This window comes from Nelusetta ayraudi, unplaced genomic scaffold (assembly GCF_046127955.1).
Source record: "Nelusetta ayraudi isolate G7.1 ecotype Tasmania unplaced genomic scaffold, CSIRO-AGI_Nayr_v1 ptg000081l, whole genome shotgun sequence".
Taxonomy (NCBI): Eukaryota; Metazoa; Chordata; class Actinopteri; order Tetraodontiformes; family Monacanthidae; genus Nelusetta; species Nelusetta ayraudi.
Window position 1 is genome coordinate 1,106,163 of NW_027466131.1, and position 20,412 is coordinate 1,126,574.

The 20,412-nt window shown below is 47.5% G+C and overlaps 2 protein-coding genes across 4 annotated transcripts; one reads left to right on the forward strand and one right to left on the reverse strand.

The window, feature by feature from the left end:
• Nucleotides 1–193: 193 nt before the first annotated feature.
• LOC142900281 (double-stranded RNA-specific editase B2-like) lies at nt 194–10,106 on the reverse strand. Its single transcript, XM_076044476.1, has 10 exons — nt 9,952–10,106; nt 6,932–7,033; nt 5,961–6,820; nt 4,606–4,702; nt 4,161–4,329; nt 3,701–3,870; nt 2,219–2,372; nt 1,194–1,375; nt 764–945; nt 194–624 (listed from the first exon to the last, which is right to left on the reverse strand). Exons 1-10 carry the CDS (start codon nt 10,025–10,027, stop codon nt 454–456), a joined length of 2,163 nt encoding a protein of 720 aa, XP_075900591.1. The 5' UTR covers nt 10,028–10,106; the 3' UTR covers nt 194–453.
• Nucleotides 10,107–12,382: 2,276 nt separating this feature from the next.
• Nucleotides 12,383–17,093, forward strand: stard3nl (STARD3 N-terminal like). Of its 3 annotated transcripts, none has more exons than XM_076044466.1 (9): nt 12,383–12,530; nt 14,099–14,397; nt 14,517–14,594; nt 14,705–14,782; nt 15,100–15,153; nt 15,289–15,409; nt 15,672–15,770; nt 15,978–16,085; nt 16,290–17,093. In XM_076044466.1, the coding sequence occupies exons 2-8, from the start codon at nt 14,191–14,193 to the stop codon at nt 16,040–16,042; spliced, it is 702 nt and encodes a 233-aa protein (XP_075900581.1). In that variant the 5' UTR covers nt 12,383–12,530; nt 14,099–14,190; the 3' UTR covers nt 16,043–16,085; nt 16,290–17,093. The 3 variants fall into 3 exon arrangements, with proteins under 3 accessions (XP_075900581.1, XP_075900582.1, XP_075900580.1); XM_076044467.1 differs by having other exon boundaries at nt 12,388–12,527; nt 14,097–14,397; nt 15,978–16,045; XM_076044465.1 differs by having other exon boundaries at nt 12,389–12,527; nt 14,097–14,397.
• Nucleotides 17,094–20,412: the final 3,319 nt, after the last annotated feature.

Consider the following 20,412-nt stretch of genomic DNA (forward strand, 5'->3'; position numbering starts at 1 on the left):
GTGCGATTTATTGTGTCGACAGCAGAGAAAAACCTTCAGTGCCTTCAGTTGTATGCCCTTCTTAACATGCTACATATTGCACCAAAAAGTTCTTCAAATGTAATTTATTTGACTCTAAATATAATAATAAGATTGAAATCTGAAAGCATTGAAGCTGTTAGCTTCCTTTACCCTCATTAACGTCCATGTAAAATATAAACACGGGAGTTCACATGGATAGCATCTGCATTTTATTAGGTATAAATAAATAGAATATTCAAGTTCTCAAGGAAGAAACACAAAGGGCTGGTACAGTTAGTTCCAGTAGAGGGCAGTGTCACGCATTTATACCATGTTCAATGCAATCTTATCTAAGTAACTGAATTTATCATAGAAACTCTTAAAGTTAAAAAAAAAAAAAACATTTGAAGAATCCTCATGGAGTGGCTCGGTCAGCCTCAGACTCAGACAGAATCACTGGTGGAGTTGAGCCGGTTCGGGAGGTTTTCTGTGCCACACCCCTAAACCTGCACCGTGCAGGGAGCCCACAAACTGACGCCACGCCCTCTGGTAGCGTCCGGCGGCCAGCTTGCTGCCATTGTATGTCGCCGTTGTGGTTTCTGCGCCACCGAAACTGCTGCCCAGCTGAAACAGAAGTGTTATAACTGACCCGTGTGGCTGGAAGGCAGAAACCAAACATCCATTACAAAGATCTGGTTTCAGGATCTTTCCAAAAAAAAAAAAAGCTGACATTCTGGAGAATTTTTGAAGTCATCAGACACACCTGCTGCTGCAGCCTCAGCCAGCGGTTGAACATGGTGCGCCTGCAGAGCCGCGACGGCGCCCTGGAGTCCCTGCGCCTGCCTGTGGCGGTGCTGACCTCCTCCGGGCCTCCGTCGATGCAGCTCCAGTTCAGGCTGACGCTCGGCGCCTTTCCTGCCGGCCGGATGTTGCCGTTGCTCAGGCCTGCGACACAGAGAGGACATTGGACAGGTTTGAAAGCAGAAGGTCGGACTGGTCCAGAAGTACTTCCAACCTGTATTCTGTGGTTGGGCCAGCAGGCACCGCCTTAATATGTAGTCAAAGGATGAAACCAGCAGACAGCTGCAAAGGGCTCAGCCCTCCCCCACCCAAACCCATTGCTCTGGTTCTTTCTCAGCTTGGTGTATGTGGAAGGGTGTCTCTGATTGGACGGCGGCAGCAGCGGAACCTACAGCCAAGCAGCAGCTGCTGCCGTCGGTACGGGAGCGGCAGGTGCTTGACGGGCGCCAGGCGACGAGCCATGGCTCGACCCAGGTGAGCCGTGTGGCAGAGTGTCCCCACCGTCAAGCTGTGCAGGTAAACCGGCTCCACCAGGTGAGACAGCAGTGCCCCCTGGAGGCCCAACACGCTCCACCTGTTCGGGGAAAACGAGTGTTGATTCGTCAGACTGACTGTTTTCATCCACAGGACAGAGCTAAATGCAACAAAAGCCACCAGAGGTCACTGTTTCTGTTCTGTTCTCGTAACTAGCGTAGTCAAGACCGCACAGAACCAGACATTATCAAGACTAGAGAGTATCGAGATTGAGACAAGACCTAGACTGTCTATATCAAAGCAAAATCACAACCAAACAGAACAAATGACCAGTGTCTTTTTTTTTTTTTATTGCAACTTTGCTTCTACACATCAGCCTTTTCCACAAGGTATCTTTTAACATTTTGCTGCTTTGCCAGCTATTTTAAACATTGGAGAAAAAAAAAAACCTTTCCTTCATTAAATTAAAAAATAAATTAACTCGGAATTGTTTTGCTGGAAATGAATGGCATGCCAAGCATGAACAAAATGCCTAAAAGCCTTTAATGTCTGAGATCAGCGCTCTCATTCATGGTGGTTGCGAAAGACCTCAAAGTTCTGCACGGCTCTAAGGATGAGGTGGTTAAACAAAAGCTTTCTTCTCTGTTATTATCTGTCACTGCGGTGTTGGCTGAGTCTTGACCGGTCTTGATCAAAAATCCAGAGTCCGCCCAGTCCGAGACCGAGACAAGACAGAGTAAAAATGCCTCAGAGTCCAAGTGAAGACGAGAACCTTAAAAAGTGGTCTTCAGAGCTGTCTCCAGACCAAGACAGATCTTGAGTACTACAACACTGCCAGTAACGTGAAATAAAAACATGTCAACACAATGAATAATCAACAACAACAGCTACATCTGCTCGGAGCGTATTTGTGGGCATTTTCTCGGGCAAACTGGAAACTTACTTAGCCAGTTTGTCGGTGCAGGACATACAGACAGTCGGTTTGGTCGTTGCCACGCCGTCATGTTTCCGATTGGCTCTCTGTGCTGCAACCGGCAGCGTCCCCTCGCCTCCGTCCACCTTCACCCTGAGGTGAGAGTGGAACCTCCTGCTGGGATCTGGCACAGGATGAAGGGGAAGAACAAAACTTAGATCCACACATCCTCTAGGGTACAAGTTCTGTTTCTAAATCCTTTATAAGAGAAATGTAATCTCTTAGCGTCACGCATGAGGAAAGATAATATCATCAGCATATAAATTGCCTCTGTGTCGGCCCTCTGTCTGGGAGAGTTCAATCTAAGGAACATCTGACGCCTGTCTGCTGTTCTGGAACCAGACCAGGAGATTTCCCTCGGTCAGTGTTCAGGAGGTTGGAGAGGAGAGAAGATCCCATCCCATAATACATACCACTTGTACCTGTGGCATTCCAGCCCTGTGTCCAAAATTTCAGCATTTAAAGGAATTTTGTGGTTAGCCATCGTGTTCAGTAAACCTTTCAAACCAGAACCAGATCTGTCTTAATCCATCAGATTATGGCAAAAAGATGTCCGTTTTGCTTCGCTAGCACACTACTAGCTATCTAACAGGCTATTTCCTAGAAATCCAGTCACTGTTGCTTATCATGACGGCAGAAATGGCTCGTTCTATTCCACTTAAATGTCGTTTCAACTATAATCTCAAATCACAAATTAGCTTCTTCTGGCAGCGATATCAAATCGATTAGATGTTTATCTATTTGTCAGAGAAAATGCACTTTCTCACACCAAACACTAGAGGCGGTGTTCGTATCAGTTCATTCTATGCCAGAGACACAGCAAGTCACGGTGATGCAAACAGACAGTTCCTCCGGCGGCCACCAGGGGGTTAGAACCAAAATTCTGGACTCCATGATTTATTCATCTGGGCAGCTGTTCACCCAAACCGTTCCCTGCTTGTCCTCCATGTAGATGTTCTTCCTGCTTCTCTAGCTCCTTTCCTAAGAGGCAGCAATAGTTAAACAGTCAGATCGAAGCTGTTGGTCACTTCCTTCTGCCACGCTGCTGTTTTTTTTTGTCTGTGGCGATGTGGCCTGTTCTGTACCACCGGCACTGGAGTTTTCTTGCTTCCCTAGCAGAATTGTGGATCACTGATGAAGCTGTTCTGCTTCTCATTAATTCATGTTTTTACCGAGCATAAGTGTTTTGTGATGGATTTTACCTTTAAACATTAAAAGAAACCGCCTGCGGCCGGCGGCTTGTGCAAGACTGAGAATAAACAGCAGCAGTGCGACGAAACTCTTCGAGGACGCACGTGAAACACAACACTGTGAATGTGGGGGCTCACAGCAAGACACACGTATCGGTTGTCGTCATCATCATCATCATCATCATCATCATCATCATCACCACCATCACCATTCCCGTCATCATCATCATCATCATCATCATGATCATCATCAAAGTCTCACTTGTGGCTGTGTTCTCGTAGGGACAGTTGAGCCGAGCGTCCCCACAGGGCGACGAGCTGATGTACATGTGGAAGAGGACGCCATCTCGCAGTTGGAAGATGGGGCCGCCGGGACTGGCCCCGCCTCTGACCGGAGTGAAGATGGACTGTTCTCCACATCCTGTCGGTGGGCTGCGGAGAGGAAAAGCACTGACTTGGTCTGATCCAAGTGGCTTCGGATGACACAGAGTTGCACAAAAACGAACTGTCTCTGTGGAAAGCCAAGGCATCTGCATTTCTGGGTGGCCCCTTAGTGGCTGGTTGCAGTATGGCGCAAAAGAACTGCACTATTTTTCTTTAAAGCACCAAAAAAGGCCCCGAAACCAGATGAACAGCTGGGGGATTGGTGTACGGTCAATTGAATAAAAAGCAAGAAGTGCGTATTTATCTATTTCCAGGAAAGGAGCAACAGATGGTACCACAGCAGCAGCATCTCCAGCTGAGAGTAGAGGAATCTCAACAGCGCCCTCCGGCTGAGGACCTCTGCGTGGCAGTCGACCAGCGTGCAGGCGCGGTCGCGGAGGTTCTCTGAGTTGAGACTCTTGGTCCCTGTGGCCAGGGAGACGACCCGGGCTGACCTGAGGTCAAATCCTGGGGAAGACAGAGAGGGCGAGCAGGATGAGACACTGACTGCGGGAGAGGTGGCCCTGCCATCACAGGCGCTTTGTCAGGCGGAGACGTCCTGATGAAAAGTGCATGAGGGAGGAACCGCTGCGACGCCTCAGACTCCGGCTGCTGGGCTGCAATCTGGCCTCATCCAACTTTCACACTGAGGCTCCACATCTGCAGGGTGATGTGCGGTCAGTCATTTAGCTCTCCACAGAAAATGTGCGTGCGTGTGTTTGTGTGCGCGCGCGCGCGCCTCACCTGTCGTCATCACAATCCCGGCCAGAGCCTTGTGACGACCGGTGGCCAGCTCTGTGAACTTCTCCCTCACCAGGCGGAATACAAGCTCGGCAAAGAACTGCAGGGAGGAAGAAAAGGTAGAAATGCCCACTGACCAATCACAGCTCGGCGCCAGAAAAGGTCGAGGTTGAAATCTACACCGTTGGCATCACCACCATCGTCTCAGACTGGCTTCAGTGGGACCAGGCTGGACGTGTTTTTGCGAGGTTAGCAGGAGCAAATTATTGATAATATGAATTTAATGTTGCAAGCCTGGTTAGCTGTCTAGTGAATCGTACTCTGCCAGATGGCCTCACAGTTCCATCAGATCAGAGAGTCAAACAGCCTCCTGCCACCCGACTGTCACCCTGCTCCTTCCTCAGACAAACACTCTGTAGGGGGTGGAGCTTGCACCGCTAGATGATCATGTGTGTAGGGTCATGCAGGGTCTAGGCCTCTGCAGCTTGTGGGTCATTAAACTGCTCATGTGCTGTTTTCAGCGTCCTCACCGTCATCATCATGTCTCCCCTCAGGCTGCGACCCAGAGCCCAGCCGTCTGTCGCAACACTTTTCTGCGAGACAGACGCAATTTGCTCTGTTGCTAAGGTGTTCGGAAGCTCCAGGCAACAAATCTGGACTCCTGTGACTCCGCTAATAACACATCTCGCTGAATCCACTACAGTCGGCGCAGCTTGGTACTGGACCTTCTTCCAGCAGACCTGTTACATCACTGTACCTTAAGTGACAGCGGCAGGTCAATCAAGGCATGCTGGGATATCTGCTGGATCGCTGGTTGGTTATAAAAATGGAGTGGTGGTGGAGGTGTTGTTGCACTTGATATCCCAGTGGACTTTCTCCACACGGGTTCAAATCTCACTGATGCTTCGCAGTGGAGCAAAAGCTCCAGAAGTCTCGCCAAGAATGGAGAACGTTCAGCTTCTCCACAGTGAAGTTTCCAGTCTTCCAAGATTCTCGCTGAGATCTTGGCCTGCATTAAAACCTGCTGATATGAGCTGTCCAGGTTACGGAAATAGCAAACTAATCATGTCAGCCTTTTTAAATGCTCACCGTGTTGTCGTAGTGTGCATTGCGTTAGTGGGTTTGCTTGATTGTTTGTCACTTTTGTGTTGTTGTATGTCAGCCCTGTCGCTGAACAGCATGAGAGCTGCACGCATGGCATTGTAATGACGTGGTGGCAGATGGGATGACAACCAGCGTCAGTCATTACAGACGAGATTGTTGCTGTCCGTCTACTCTTTCATTACAAACCCTGCTTTTTCAGACGCACACACACACACACACACACACACACACACACACACACCTGAACAACTCACTTGAGGTAGCTGTTTCTCCGAGCCGCTTCCCCATGGGCCGAGGACCTCCCTCCGTGGCGCTGGGCCCAGGCTGCAGAGGGATCGCAGAGCAGCGGCGGCGGCCTTCTCCCTGGCTGACCTCTTGCTGCGACCGCAGCCTTCGAACACCTTCCCCTCCACCCTCACCACCATCACAAAGCTCCTGACAGGCCGCCCGTGGAGCCTCTCTGTCAGGCAGGTGTACCTGAGTCCCGGCCAAAGGTGGTTGAGAAGCACCGCTGGGCTGATGGGCGTTAGCTGAGAGGAGCTCAACGCTGGTCTCTTTGGATTCGTTGACGATGTCGAGCTGGACGGTTTGACATCTTTGGCCGCGGTGCCGTGCAGGAGGTCGCTGTTTTCCTGCAGCAGCAGCTGAGGCCCAGCGGGGGGTCCGGCAACGAGGCCTAGGGCGTCCGCTGTGAAGTCGGCTGGAGTGCTGGAGGATTCCCCTAACGTGTCCTGAGCCTGTGAGGCGTTGGGGAACTGGACAAAGGAGCGGAGGGCCGACTCCGCTGCCCTCAGCTTGGCCCGCTTTACAGTGGGGCCACGGCCCTCAAAGCGACAGCCGTCGACCTCCACGGCCACGGAGAAGAGGGGGGCATGCAGTGTGCCGCCGCTCGCCCTCGGCTCGTAGCGCAGGCCGGGCCGCAGCTCGTTAAGGTGCACCAGGGCGTTTTTCTGTCTGACGGCCCAGTAGGCTCTGTCATAGGGCAGCTTCCTCCGACTCCCCAGAGCTCTCTGCTCTCTGTTGGTGGAGAGATCTGTGGAACGAGTTGGTGGCTGATCCTTCTGAAAGAGGTCACCGTTGTTAGCCTGGTTTTCCAAAGTGCCTATTGGGGAAAAAGAGAAGTTTAATTCCAGAACAAGTATTTGGTTTTAAGAGTGGAGAGACATTTGGACATCTTTTCCAGACTCAGACTGAGCTTTTTCTCTTTGCAACAGTGTGCTGTGACAAATAGGGTATGTGGGGTAGATGCACCACTGCAGCTGGCCACCAGGGACAATGTGGAACGTGACATAGCTGATATCTGAAATACCAGTCATGACCACATCATCTGCAAAAAGCAGAGACACAATCATGTGGTTCCCAAAACAGAATCCCTCTGGCCCCTGGCTGCGCCTAGAAATTCTGTCCATGAACTCATGAACAGAACTGGTGACAAAGGGCAGCCCTTTCAGAGTCCAACATGCACTGGGAACAAGTCTGACTTATGGCCGGCAATGCGAACCAGACTCCTGCTCCAATCAGACAGGGACCGAACGGTCCTTAACAGAGTGCCCTGGACCCCATACTCCTGGAGCACCCCCCACAAGACGTGTTAACACGGTCGAACGCCTTCTCCAGATCCACAAAGTATATGTGGACTGGTTGGGCAAACTCCCATGAACCCTCGAGCACCCGGAAGAGAGTTCGGAGCTGGTCCAGTGTTCTGCGACCCAGACAGAACCCGCATTGTTCCTCTTGGATCCGAGGTTCGATTATTGGCCGTATCCTCCTCCCCAGCACCCTAGAGTCGACTTTACCGGGGAGTTTGGGCAGTGTGATCCCCTTAGAATTAGAGCACACCCTCCGGTCCCCCTTCTTGAAAAGAGGAACCACCACCCCAGTCTGCCAGTCCAGAGGTACTGTCCCCAACCGCCTTCTGTCCGGAAGAGTCTCAAGGTTTGTCCGACGTGTTTGACATTCTGCGGCAGCTGGTGAACCACTGATTTCTTGTGTCAAGCTGGAAAACACTTGATGCTCTCTGACCATCACAGTTTCAGGTTTGCAGCAAAATTATTGAATACATTTTACAGAATCGGCTGGGCCTGTTTCTGAGTCTCTGCTCCAGGATGCTGTCAGCTGTGATGGCTGAGTAGTGAAGATGCTTGGCTTAAAATCTACTGGTGTTTCCACAAGCTGGCTGGTATCCTGCTCACAAGATGTCTGCACGACTTCCTTTGTGGCCCGGAAGGAGCTCCAGACAACACAACTAGGCTGCTGAACACAGACTGTTGGGTGTCCACCAGTTGGAAGAGAGCGATGGGATGATTGACTGGCGTGCAGGTTAGAGTCACAGCCGGACGAAGACAGCAGCAGCAGCAGCAATGATTAACAGCTGTGATGTTCAACTCCTCATGATAGTTTCTGCTGGTCAACTTTCACCCCATCAGCATCAAGATTTGCCCTCCCTTTGGTTTGGAGTCAAAATAGAAAGTTTTTTCCGATCATTCTCCAGGCTTTTCGAAGCCCCTCCCATCCCAGTGGTCTTCCCATGGGCTCTTTCCCAAATGGACATGTGAAATAACTCTGGTGGGTTTAGCAAATGTTTTATTGCAAGGTGGACAGACGCTAAGAAGCAGTAAAAGCATGATAGGACTTGTATCTTTAATGCATATTGGTGGTCAGACGTTCAGTCTCACTACTCAGGCTGCTGAGCTGCAGAAGTAATGAAGCCCCACCCATTGCCGGCTACAGCTGCAGGATCCGCCCACGGAGCATCTCGACAATTGGGTTAAACAGGCACACAAAGCATATTGCTAATGTTTCTGAGGAGTGCCGCGGATTCTGAATCAATCAGTGAAATTACTGCAGAGTGGAACTGCACAAGCACCAAGAAGCATCGTTTATCCAAAATGCATTCAATCCACCGACAAAACAATGAAAAAGGGGCAGCAGCTGTTTGTTCCGTGTCAGCGCAACATAATCCACACTGAGAGCTGCACTGGCAAATGTTTTTTTTTCTTCTACCATTTCATGGCCAACAAATGGCAGTTTGTTGATTTGACTGGGTAGAAGAGCAGACGGGGATTTTACCCTGGCAAAAGTCAGCAACAGCTTCATCAAATTGTCTGCACACGTACGAGGAGGAAGTGACTCCAAGTGACTCCGGTGGTTGTCAGCCCAAAACCCAGCAAAGCTGTTGAAATAACTGTTTCCTCTCAAACAAGCGAATCCAAATGACATGGTTGTTACATTATGGTGGCAGTTTAACCAAGTAGGTGATCTCTAGTGGCCCGGTGCGGAAGGACAGACAACAGGTGCAGCTTGCTGCTCTTGTCGCAATCTCAACACAAGTGATATGTTTTTTTGTTTCGTCGTCAGCCAGCAAAGACGGTCTTCCATTCAACGCAACACAGAGAAGGCCTGTGGGTCATTAATGAGAGTAGGATCAGATCAGCGCACTTTAAATAACTGCCGGCTTTAATACAAAAGCCACGGTGGGGTAATCTGCTGCATTTAGCGGGGATTAGCATCCAGAGAACAATGCCTGTTTAATCCTAAAAGGCTCATCTGTTGCTGCGACGACTGTAATTATGATTACAGTGATGAGACGTTTGATTGACACGCAGCTCTGCGTGTGTGTGTGTGTGTGTGTGTGTGTGTGTGTGGCAGCCAGTGCATCGCAGATTTTCTCAGGTCCTTCTGACTTTTGGCACATCAGTTGAGTTTCAGTACCCAGCTGCCCCACAACCAAATTTTACTTTCAATAAAATTGAGCCAAACCACAAATCCAGGAAGAAAGTCAGAGAACCTGCATCTGGCAACAGTTTTACAGAATAAAAATCATACAGATGGACTAATAAACAGAAATACATTCAGGTTTTTTTTTTTGTTTTCATTTGTTGCTGTAAATCTTTGGGGTAAAAATCCTATAAACACTGTTGTTTATATATTTCGTTCGCTATTGTATTTAAAAAAAAAATGTTTTTGTAGTTTTGCCCACACTATGCCATATAATCCTTCACAACCACCAACCACTCTCAGACATCACAGCATGATTTGTTCACACCTGATTTAGATGGTTTAAAGGTGCATCAGCTAAATTGATGTAATGTGATGTAAGGTGGTGCCGTTAATCCCAGTCTCACAGCAAACGCCACATCAGAGCTGTTTCGGTCCACAATAATGTGCACAGGGCTATACAATTGTGATGTTTCAGCATGTTAAATTTTTAATCAAACTCAACCTGACTGCACATGCTGGTCTCACCTGTGTTGCTGCACCTCCTCCGTCTCCTTCTCCTCCTCTTGGACGTCCCTTTTACATCACTGTCTGATTCTTCCATGATTCAGCAAGAATGAAAGTTCAACATGCATCAAAAAAGAAACACATTCCTTTTTTCCAACCTTTCCACTGGTTTTGTCCTGCACCGCCTGCTCTGGTCCGACTGTAAAGCAGAGTGCTGAGGGGGGACTGAGAGCAGCTTTCAACCTCCTCCCTCCCGGCTGTGACATCACCAGCGACACATCCACGGTGACAATTACATCCTGCTAAGTCAACCTACATCAGCTTCAGCCAGAGAGTCATAGCCCACCTCCTTTACAAACTTCACTGTTTAAAGCTGAATGAATAAAACACAATATCCACAGCAGAATGACCTGGACACTAAAATATAAAGAGAATCAGTTCCTGAAACTTTCAAAGCATTACTCAGTTTTACAGCTCTGCTGCGGAGATGATACAAAGCTGCCTGCATCAGTTGGCTGCAGCAGATATCACTTTAGCTGTTCCCTCCAGGGGGCGCTACACAAATTGATTTAAATGTACAGTTTGGCAAAGGCTTTTACCAATTGACTATAAAAAGCTGGACGGAGCTTGAAAAAGGAGGACAACGTGAAAGTACCAAGAACCCTGCATTCTATGGTTTGAGCAGCAGGGACTGTCACAGTTGGTTACTAAAATGTTACAAATGACTGGCTGTCAATACAGACAGGAGCACTGAATTCAAACAGTTACTAATTGGTGAAATTATTTTTGTACGTGTAAACCGCAAGTAAATAAAATTAGCCAAGAGGCTCTAACGTCCAGTAGGGCTGATCGCTCCAATTTTGAGTAAAAGTAGCATCAATTTGTGGGTTTGGCTACAGTTTAGCAGCCAACTAGTTGGCTTACCAGTGGGTTGGGCAGGTTTTAGGGGTACATGCTGCACTCAAGCTCCAATCACTGATCACCTCCGGTACCACCCACACATCCAAAATTGGAAACTTCAGATTTCCAAAATCGAAAAAAAGCTCCCGCACACTGCTCGACTCTCTTCCTTTGGTTTTTATTGCAACGTTTCGGTCAGAAGACCTTCATCAGGCATCACATATGGCACCCAAGCATACATGCAACAAAGTTCAGATCAAATGCGTCATACAAGAATACTTAGATCTGTTTTTTGTTTTTTAAATATAGGATGTTTTGATTTGCTATGGGTGTCTGTAATATTGTCTTTTCACCTAACAGGTGAGAACCATCAACCATGTTGAGCCTTCAAGCCCTCTGATTGGCTACCTGCATATACCACACACCTATACATATGGTTATGTATGCTTGGATGCCATATATGATGCCTGATGAAGGTCTTCTGACCGAAACGTTGCAATAAAAACCAAAGGAAGAGAGTCGAGCAGTGTGCGGGAGCTTTTTTTGATTTTGCTCTTACTCAGGGGTGGCACCCTTCTCCGACGCACCTCTCTTTTTGGGGGTGCTGAGAATTCTTTTGGAATTTGGAAAAGTTCAGATTTCAAAATGGACCAGCTTGGAAGCTTGAGATGACTCAGGACAATGAAACCAACCTCTAGGCTTCAGACCGTGGGGGGATGTGACAATGACTATAACCGTCTTTAGTTAAGGATTCAACCTCAAACAGCCCTTGCCTTCATCTGGGCCTCAGGACTGGCACAAGAAGGAGACTCAACGACACCCCCTTGAGGCTGTATTTTTTTTTTTTTTTTTTTTGTATGACTTGCAAACAATCGAACTCTGGACACCTCAACACCAGTCCTGGTCATAAAACCCTCCCCTTCCCAGAGAGAAACAAAACTAACAAAGTGTTTGAAAAATGAGGGAACTTAAAAACAAAAAAACAACAACATTCAGTCACATACTACTGACACATTGACTCTTAAAATTTGTATATTTATTGAACACGAGAAGGAAACAAGGTGAATTGTTAGTTTTGACCTGGTTGATGAACTTTAAACGGTTTATTGTGTGGTTTGACTTGAATGACATAGACTATCACTATGGGAAGTGGACGGCTTATGCATAGGGTCTATGTGACTGTACATGTGTGTATTCTTATTCTCTCTCTCTCTCTCTCTCTCTCTCTCTCTCTCACACACACACACACACACACACACACACACACACACACACACACACACACACACTACCATATTAAATTGGAGGAAAGGTGGTAGAGCTAGATAAGCCCTTGAACTTTTCTCTGCTCCAGCACATGTTCAAAATAAACTAAATCTATCTAAAAAACAAACAAAAAACAAAAAAACAAAAAAACTAAACTAAACAAAAACGAAATGGCGTCTGGAAGCCCTGTTCTACACAGGCCAATATCAAAGAAAGCAGTTCTACTCTCCTGCGCTTATTCCAACGAGCAAACATCATCTCCCAGAGCCCTTTGCGTGGAGTCGTCTCTCACCGTTCTGCCCACCTACTTCCGGTTGAAGAGGACAGGAAACGGTAGAGACAAGTGCGCCGCTCAGGGCAGGAACCTGCCCGGTGGGATCTCCGCAGGGTTGACTCACGGGCTCCAACAGCTTCAGGCAGCGACTTTTAAAAAGGTGAGATCGACTCTGTCTGTCCTTACGAACCGCCCCGAACACGCACCTTACAGGCTAGCTGGCTAGCTTCTAGCCGCGGCTGATCGATGTGTTGGCATCCTGCCCGCTGCCGGGAGCTGTTTGTCTTTTCATCGGCTCGAAGACGCGGTGCCCAGCCTCCTGTGGCGCTGCCCGCCGCCGCTCTCCGCCTCCTCAGTCCGCCGCTCGGCAGCTGACAGCAGCGCGGCTTCCCGCTGCGGTCCGTCAACAGGTTTCCCCTTCTCATTGCCTTTCTCCGCTGCAGGGCAACGATGGTTCCGGCACGAATGCATTGTTTACAGGGTGAAACTGAGCTGTGGGGATGCAGTGGGGTAGGCAGCAGCAGCAGCAGCAGCAGCAGCAGCAGCAGTAGCAACAGCAGCAGCAGCAACAGCAGCAGCAGCAACAGCAGCAACAGCAGCAGCAGCAGCAGAAGCAACAGCAGCAGCAGCAGCAGCAGCAGCAGCAGCAGCAGCAGCAGCAGCAACAGCAGCAGCAGCAGCAGCAGCAGCAGCAGCAACAGCAGCAGCAGCAGCAGTAGCAACAGCAGCAGCAGCAACAGCAGCAGCAGCAACAGCAGCAACAGCAGCAGCAGCAGCAGAAGCAACAGCAGCAGCAGCAGCAGCAGCAGCAGCAGCAGCAACAGCAGCAGCAGCAACAGCAGCAGCAGCAGAGGGTCTCTCGCTCTCTGTCTAAACTTTATAACCGGAACCTGGTTTTGCCGCATTCTTGCGGCGGTCGAACAAGTTCCGGACCTGTATCTTGAGATGTTTGTGAGCTCAGAGCGATGAGGCGCTCGTCTTAATGAATGTCAATCAAGTGGCTCGTTCAGCTTTTGTTATGACACGTGTGACACTTGTTCAAAACGAGTCAAACGCGAGCTGCTTCAAAGCGCTGAGACCAGGATTCACTTTGATCAGCTCGATCAGCTGGAGTGTCAGTGGGTCTTCAGTGGTGTTCTAACACCCCCCCCCCCCCCTTTTTAATACTGTCTGAATTCTATTTCCTCGCCATTGCTGTAAAACACACACACACACACACACACACACACACACACACACACACACACACACACACACACACACACACACAATTTGCATAATTTGTCAACCCCTTTCTTTCCTCTGAGGCCCTTTTTTTTTCCCCAGACGTGCGCAGCACTTACAATCACTACAGCAGCAGAAGTGGTTTCACTTCCTGAACTCCGGCTATAAACCTGTTTATGTAGGGCGCAGGGGAAGGTCACGGTGTCAGTGTCATGTGACGGTACTTCTAAAATATTTGTTTTGTAAAAAGACAGGAAGCTGTTTCATCGGTGCATATTAATGCCGTGTGTGTGTGTGTGTGTGTGTGTGTGTGTGTGTGTGTGTGTGTGTGTGTGTGTGTGTGTGTGTGTGTGTGTGTGTGTGTGTGGTGACTGATGTCCACTGTCCCATAGAGTTTTTGTTCTATTTAACTATTACAGGTGTTGGGATTGACATGCAGTAATTTGTTAGAGTTGCCAGTAGGAACTGAACTCACCCTGCCGCTGTTCCTTCTCGTCCCTGCAGATGCACCTCAGACTTCTGACCGGCCTCGGCCTCCTTCTCTGATGACCGAGCGCAGTCCCACCTACTGCTCACCAGGGGGCAGATCCTAAAGCATGATGGACAGCCGCTGCAGCAGCAGCATCGACTCGCGGCTGACCGGCAGGGGCCCGGGCTCCGTGGCCAGCCCGGCCCTGCTGGCCCGGGTCAGCTCGTACGAGGCTGGCGAGGAGCAGTGCATCTCGGACGTGAGGAGGACCTTCTGCCTCTTTGTCACCTTTGACCTGCTGTTCATCACCCTGCTCTGGATCATAGAACTCAATGTAAGACACATTTCCCAAATGCTCTGGGTATATTTCACATGTTGTTCCATGTTTTGTCAGAACGTTGTTGCCCCCGGTGGCTGGATGATGAACTGCCATTCCTTTTTTGTGTGTGGCAGGTGAACGGCGGCATCCAGAAGGAGCTGAAAGAAGAAGTCCTGCATTACAACTATCACAACTCCTTCTTTGACATTTTTGTAAGACGCCACAGTTCAGTAGTTGGTTTTGGAATCTTGACTGTTTTTTTTAGATTCTGTTTGCGTTCTCACGCTCCTTTCTCCTCCGTCCCTCCCACCGTCTCGTGCAGCTGCTGGCTGTCTTCCGGTTCGCCGTGCTGATCCTGGCCTATGCCGCCTGTAAGCTGCGCCACTGGTGGGTCATTGCGGTGAGTTGCTCCCACTCTGCATTTCTGACGTTTCAACAGCTCCGACAGTGGATCTTAGTGGTCACAAGCTTCCTCTTTGCTGTCAACGATGTGCTGTTGCGTTTCAGGCTTTGCTACACAGACACAGTGACATATTAAAACTCTTCGCCCCAGAACCTGATTGTTTCAGCAGATCAAACCTGCTTTGTTTTTTCCTCATTCAGCGCAATTGTCCATAATACCAGTTTGCGTTTTCCCACCATGGTACATTGGTGGTACATAAAAGAAGGCGGCTGCGCTGCGAGAAGGTCTGATGGTTGCTCCCTCTCTGTGCTCAGGTCACCACAGCAGTCAGCTGTGCCTTCCTCATCGCCAAAGTCATTTTCTCACAGGTGGGACACGACACACACTCTGCTTTGACGGCGTCCCAGCCTCTCAGGTGACATGAAACACCAGTTACCTCGTGTGTGTGTGTGTGTGTGTGTGTGTGTGTGTGTGTGTGTGTGTGTGTGTGTGTGTGTGTGTAGCTGCTGTCTAAGGGAGGCGCCTTCGGTTACCTGCTGCCCATCATCTCCTTCGTGCTGGCCTGGATCGAGACGTGGCTCCTGGACTTCAAGGTTCTTCCTCAGGAGGCCGAGGACGAGAACAGTGAGTCCTCACTCTGACAGACGGTGGCGCTGACGAGTGTTTAGTTTGGCCACTGGAGCAGACGGTAGCCGAAATATTAAGCGTAATAAGATCTTTTATATTAACTGAAATGTATTTGTTAGTTCACTGTGGTTCACGCCTATCATGAATGCTGGTGGTACTGTTATGTACCACCAGGGGGCATTGTTGATACTTGGCTTCCCTTTTCATGAACGCACTCATCCATGATTATATGTTGCTGCACCTACTTGCACCCTTGCAGGGCTGCTGTACGCTGTGAGCGCCACTGAGCGCGCTCCTCTCATGCACCCGGGTCCTATATCTGACGGCCAGTTCTACTCTCCACCAGAGTCAGTTGCAGGTCAGTTCCCTATGGGAGGCAGAAGTTGTGATGTTGTTGGAACACCCAGCCAATCAGGGTGGAGTTTCTGACCTCCCCTTGCCTGTTTCATATTACCAGCTTAAATTAAATTTAAGATGTAAATTAGTTTGTGGGTGGAAATCTTGTTACATGAGGATAATTTTTTCGGCCTCCTGTTTCATGGTCACTGTGCGCTCTGCTCCTCAGACTCTGATGAAGAACTGGACGATAAACACGATCCGGAGAAGGGGCTGATCCAGCAGCTCACCTAGCAGGTGCCCAGAACTTCTCCAGGAGCTCCTCTTGGCTTCTCTGGTCTGTCTTTACTTCATCTTCTCCTTCTGCCCCTCACCCGTTTCAATCTACTTCTTGTGCTTATTATTCCTTCTTTTGTTTTTTCTTCATCTTTATCCCTTTTCTCTTTTTTCCTGCTTCTTTATCGTCTTCATCTTTCACTTTCTCTTCTTCTCCTTCTTGCCCTACATTTTTTTCCCTTCATGTCCCTGTTCTTGTTCTCAGGACGTGGGCCTCAGAGGGATGACAGAGCTTCGCCTCCTGCTCCTAAAGGGAAATTATTGCCTTACACGTTCTGCTACTCTGATTTTAAGTCGGCTCTCCTCTCCCCTCCTGTCTGCACGCCGGCTCTGGACCAGCGCAAGAAGGTGTTGGTCGTCACCAACAATATTCTGAAGGAACTCTGAAAAGCTTAATTCATGTTATTTTGCACATTTGCGTTTGAGGATTTGCTGGAATTTGCAAATCAGTTTATTTGACGTTGATTTTAATGTACAGTCGGTATCACAACCTAATTCAAAGTCTTTAGTTTTCGCTCTGCGTTGCCTTTTGTATGTTTCTCGCATCCTGTTTACTTTTTATGTTTATTTGAATGTTTTGTAAAAAGGTAAGAAAGCAAACCTGTCCGGTGCTTCAATGAGCAGGAGCCTGGAAGCCTGCCGCAGCTTCACGGTGTGGTCGACACTCTGCAAAGCCATACTTGGTCTCTCTAGCAACATTAGTTATTTCACTGTGCTGAACTGCAGCTGGTATTCACAGCACGTCTGTGTGCATGCAAGTCTTTTTGTTCATCCCTCACTAGACAGACTGGCCAGCATTAATGACATGATGAATACATGAATGTCACAGATACAATCAGGCCTCAATATCGTGTGGTTTCACGCTCTTCTTCTGTCACTATGGATTTAAAAAGGAAATGCCCTGTCATGGAAAATGAAGTTTAAACTGTAGGAATCCCTTAAAGTTTGCAGGAAGTCAAGATGAAAACACGGCTGTATGTATTAAGTTTGATAAAGTCCCTTATAGCAAGGTCTGTTGTGTATTTCTGTGTGTGTAATGGACGTCAAGGGTGAATTCAATTGAAAGGAGGTTTGGCTTATTGTTCCACTGTATCCACTGCACAGATCTGCTGATTTTGCTCTTGACTGTATCATAAATCAGAATGTCCATATTTTTTTCTTGTTTCTTGGATCGAAACAAAATACTGACCTGACGCCAACGCAATTCCAGTTGTTTTCAGTCACCAATAATGTTATTTTTGCATCAACATGACTCAGATTTTTACACAACTACCAGAATGTGAAACTATGACTCCATCAGGACAAATAGCTCATGCGGATGGAAGGCTGACTGTGGTGCAGCAGGTTAATCATAAATACAGAAGGACCTCATGTACAAAGATAAGCATGGGTCTAATACTGAAACCTCTTCACATTTTTTTTCCTAAACCACTGAGAACTCCACGCCTAAACCTAAAGTTGTGTGTACCACGCCTAAACCTAAGTCAGTGAATTTCATGTTTAAACCTACAATCATTGCCTTCACGCTGTTACTGGTTTAACTCAAACCTTTGTCTTTTTATTTTTCTAGTTTTTTTTATGTCTTGTTTATCTGTTGTTGTTTTTTTTTAAACCCCAACCCTGGCCTTTTCCTAACCATAACCACTCATTCAATACTTCACACCTAAACCTACAGTATGTCAGTGAATACCATGTCTAAACTTAAAGTATTTTCTTTTTTTATTTCGGTCTTTGGAGGACTTCAATCTGCACGAAACCATTTTCTTTTCAATTGGTCGTAGTGCATTTTTTTTTTGTCCAGGAGATGGCAGTGTTCACCAGGCCATTCAGGGAGCGCTCACCAGGAGGCAGCACTCCGTGAACCTGGCCAACAATTCCCATTAGGTCCCGGGGTTTTTCACTTCCGTGGTGACCTTAGTCAGGTGATAACTTTGCCTCCTCGTGATTTTGCTTTCAGTGAACCATGCTTCTGCGAGTAGCCTCGAATCACCCGGCGACGGTACGGTTTAAAACCCTTTCTGTTGTAGTGAAAGTGTGCTGCCCCTCTCTTTAGTTTTTTCCTATAACAGTATGACAAGTCAAACTCTGCAAACAGTTTTACTCATCGATGGAAAAAGTCAGTCCGCTTAAAAACATTGTGGCAATCTTAATTGTTCTTTCTTTACCAACAGATAACCCACCTCTAATGAATTGATGCCAGTGAAGTGCCTCTGCATTGTGGATATCAAGGTAGGTTTCAAAAGAATCACAGCAGCTGAATGATATTAAATTAAAAACCCTTCTGTTATATTCTTGAATTTTAAATTGTAAGATTTAGCAGTAATTAAAAAGAAGCTCGAGTTTCATAGCTGTTTTAATTTTTGTCAGACAAATTATGATGCGGGTCTTCACGATGTGAGTGTGACGTGAGTGGGTGACCAAGAAACGGCACAGGATCCACGATAACTTTGCTAATAGAAGAAATATTTACAGAATGACTGAAATTCTTTGTCGCTTAAATCAAATGAATCGCTAAACTGCTAAAGACAAAATATATAACAGGCATTTCTGAAAAAATAAGATCTAGTTTCTGTGCCACCATGTGAGCAGTGGTCTCCTTCCGGGCCTCATTAAAATTCTGTCGCTGCGCCAGCTGATGGTCTCATTAAAGACGTTGCTTGATAGACGGATTCGCCAAAATCGATACAGAAGTGGCATTTTTCAGCTAACACAGACATAATGTAACAACATGAGAGTGTGTCTCGGGGGAGCCAATAACACTGTCACTGCAGTTACTGTTCCAGGCAGTCAAACAGTGGCTTTGGATGTCCATGTGAAGGTGCTGGTGTTCAACATAATTCCGCTCTATCTCCTTGAGCTGACTGCAGCAGCAGCAGCAGCAGCAGCAGCAAACTAAGCCTGGGGCACATCCTGCATGCAAACAGCACGCTCCTTGAGCCCAGGATTTACACACTTGTTTTCTCTAACCTGACACAGCGCACGCGCACATACACTCATTTATTTATTCGTTCATTCATTCATTTAAGAAAAACAACAGCATCCAAATACATGGGGGGGGGCTGTGGTGTGAAATTCTAAACAACACAGATGCACATTGGCTGGCTCAGGTCTCACACTCTCACAGCTGGCACTGAAATTCTCAGTAGAACCCTCTGAATAACGTAGAAATCGTTAAATAAATAAAAGTATACAACATTTATAAACATTTTCAGCAACTCTGCGCCAATTGATTATCCAATCATTATAGTTATGGTTTAACATCAGGAGCAATGCATGACAAGCTCATTATCCTGTCTTGCTCAGCACCAACGATTGTAGAAGAGACTCAAATTGTTCCAGAACACCATAAAACTTACCTTAACTTTGTAATGCCCTGCAAAAATGTTTATTTTTTTGTTGATAATACGTGTGGTTGAAACTTCTGTTGTTGTGTCACATTGTTAATTTAGATGTCGTCGATTCAATACGACTCTAGTGTGTGTGTGTGTCTCTTTTAGATTCACTCTGACTTCCTGTCATTCATGTACTCACCCCACCTGCCAAATGCAACTGTGCCCACCTGTTGTAACTCTCAACGTGCTGCTTGCACAAACGCCACAGCCCGTTAACCAATCAGCTCAAGTTGACAGTATCTTTTGGTTGGAGACTTGAGCTCCAACAGATTCCTATTGTTTTATTTATTTTTATTCAACACCTGTTGCTGATTCTGGGCCGTTGATCTATCCTGTTTAATCAGCCCCAGGAGTCCGTCATCAGTCAGATGAACTGATTTAGTTCAGGCAAATATGACCCTCATGCCGTCTTAAACATTAAAAAAGCAGGTCACTCTCATTTCCCGATTGCAGCTTCTTAATTGTTAGGTTTTTTTTTTTTTTTTCAATCTGTAAGTAATTGGATGGTGTCAGTCCACCTGTGCTGCATTGCATACAGCTTGAGGAGCTTCCTGACGTCAGCGTGTTAACACGGTAGAAGCAGCTGCAGCTTTGCATCGATCTGCCTTAAGGGCTGAGGAGACGTCCTGTTGTGTTGCTCTTGCTGCTGCGTCAAATAACACTTCATCAGAGGAATTTGGCAACAGTGGGAAGTGATCCTCAATGTAACCTGCAAGTATTTCTGTCTGAAGGTTCTCGTGTTTACATTCGTCCATTCACGTAAACACCCTCTTTCCCCTTCCTGCTTCTTCACTTTTCTTCAACACTTTCTTGTTCAGTCATTATTTTATACTTTTTTTTTTCTTTCCTCCCTTCATCTTTTCACCCGTTTCCTCTCCTCCCTCACTGTTTCTGATTAAACTTGCTGGTGCATTAATAAAGTGCAGCTCCCCCCAT

Bases quoted from the DNA above. Each gene is read 5' to 3' on its own strand.
- LOC142900281 (XM_076044476.1), bottom strand. From the start codon at position 10,027: ATGGAAGAATCAGACAGTGATGTAAAAGGGACGTCCAAGAGGAGGAGA. The intron at 7,034-9,951 runs GTGAGACCAGCA...TGCTTTTTGCAG, and splicing joins GAGGAGGTGCAGCAACACAG to ATGATGTGGTCATGACTGGT. The intron at 946-1,193 runs GTAGGTTCCGCT...TCTGTGTCGCAG, and splicing joins GCAGCAGCTGCTGCTTGGCT to GCCTGAGCAACGGCAACATC.
- stard3nl (XM_076044466.1), top strand. From the start codon at position 14,191: ATGATGGACAGCCGCTGCAGCAGCAGCATCGACTCGCGGCTGACCGGC. The intron at 14,398-14,516 runs GTAAGACACATT...TGTGTGTGGCAG, and splicing joins TCTGGATCATAGAACTCAAT to GTGAACGGCGGCATCCAGAA. The intron at 14,595-14,704 runs GTAAGACGCCAC...CGTCTCGTGCAG, and splicing joins ACTCCTTCTTTGACATTTTT to CTGCTGGCTGTCTTCCGGTT.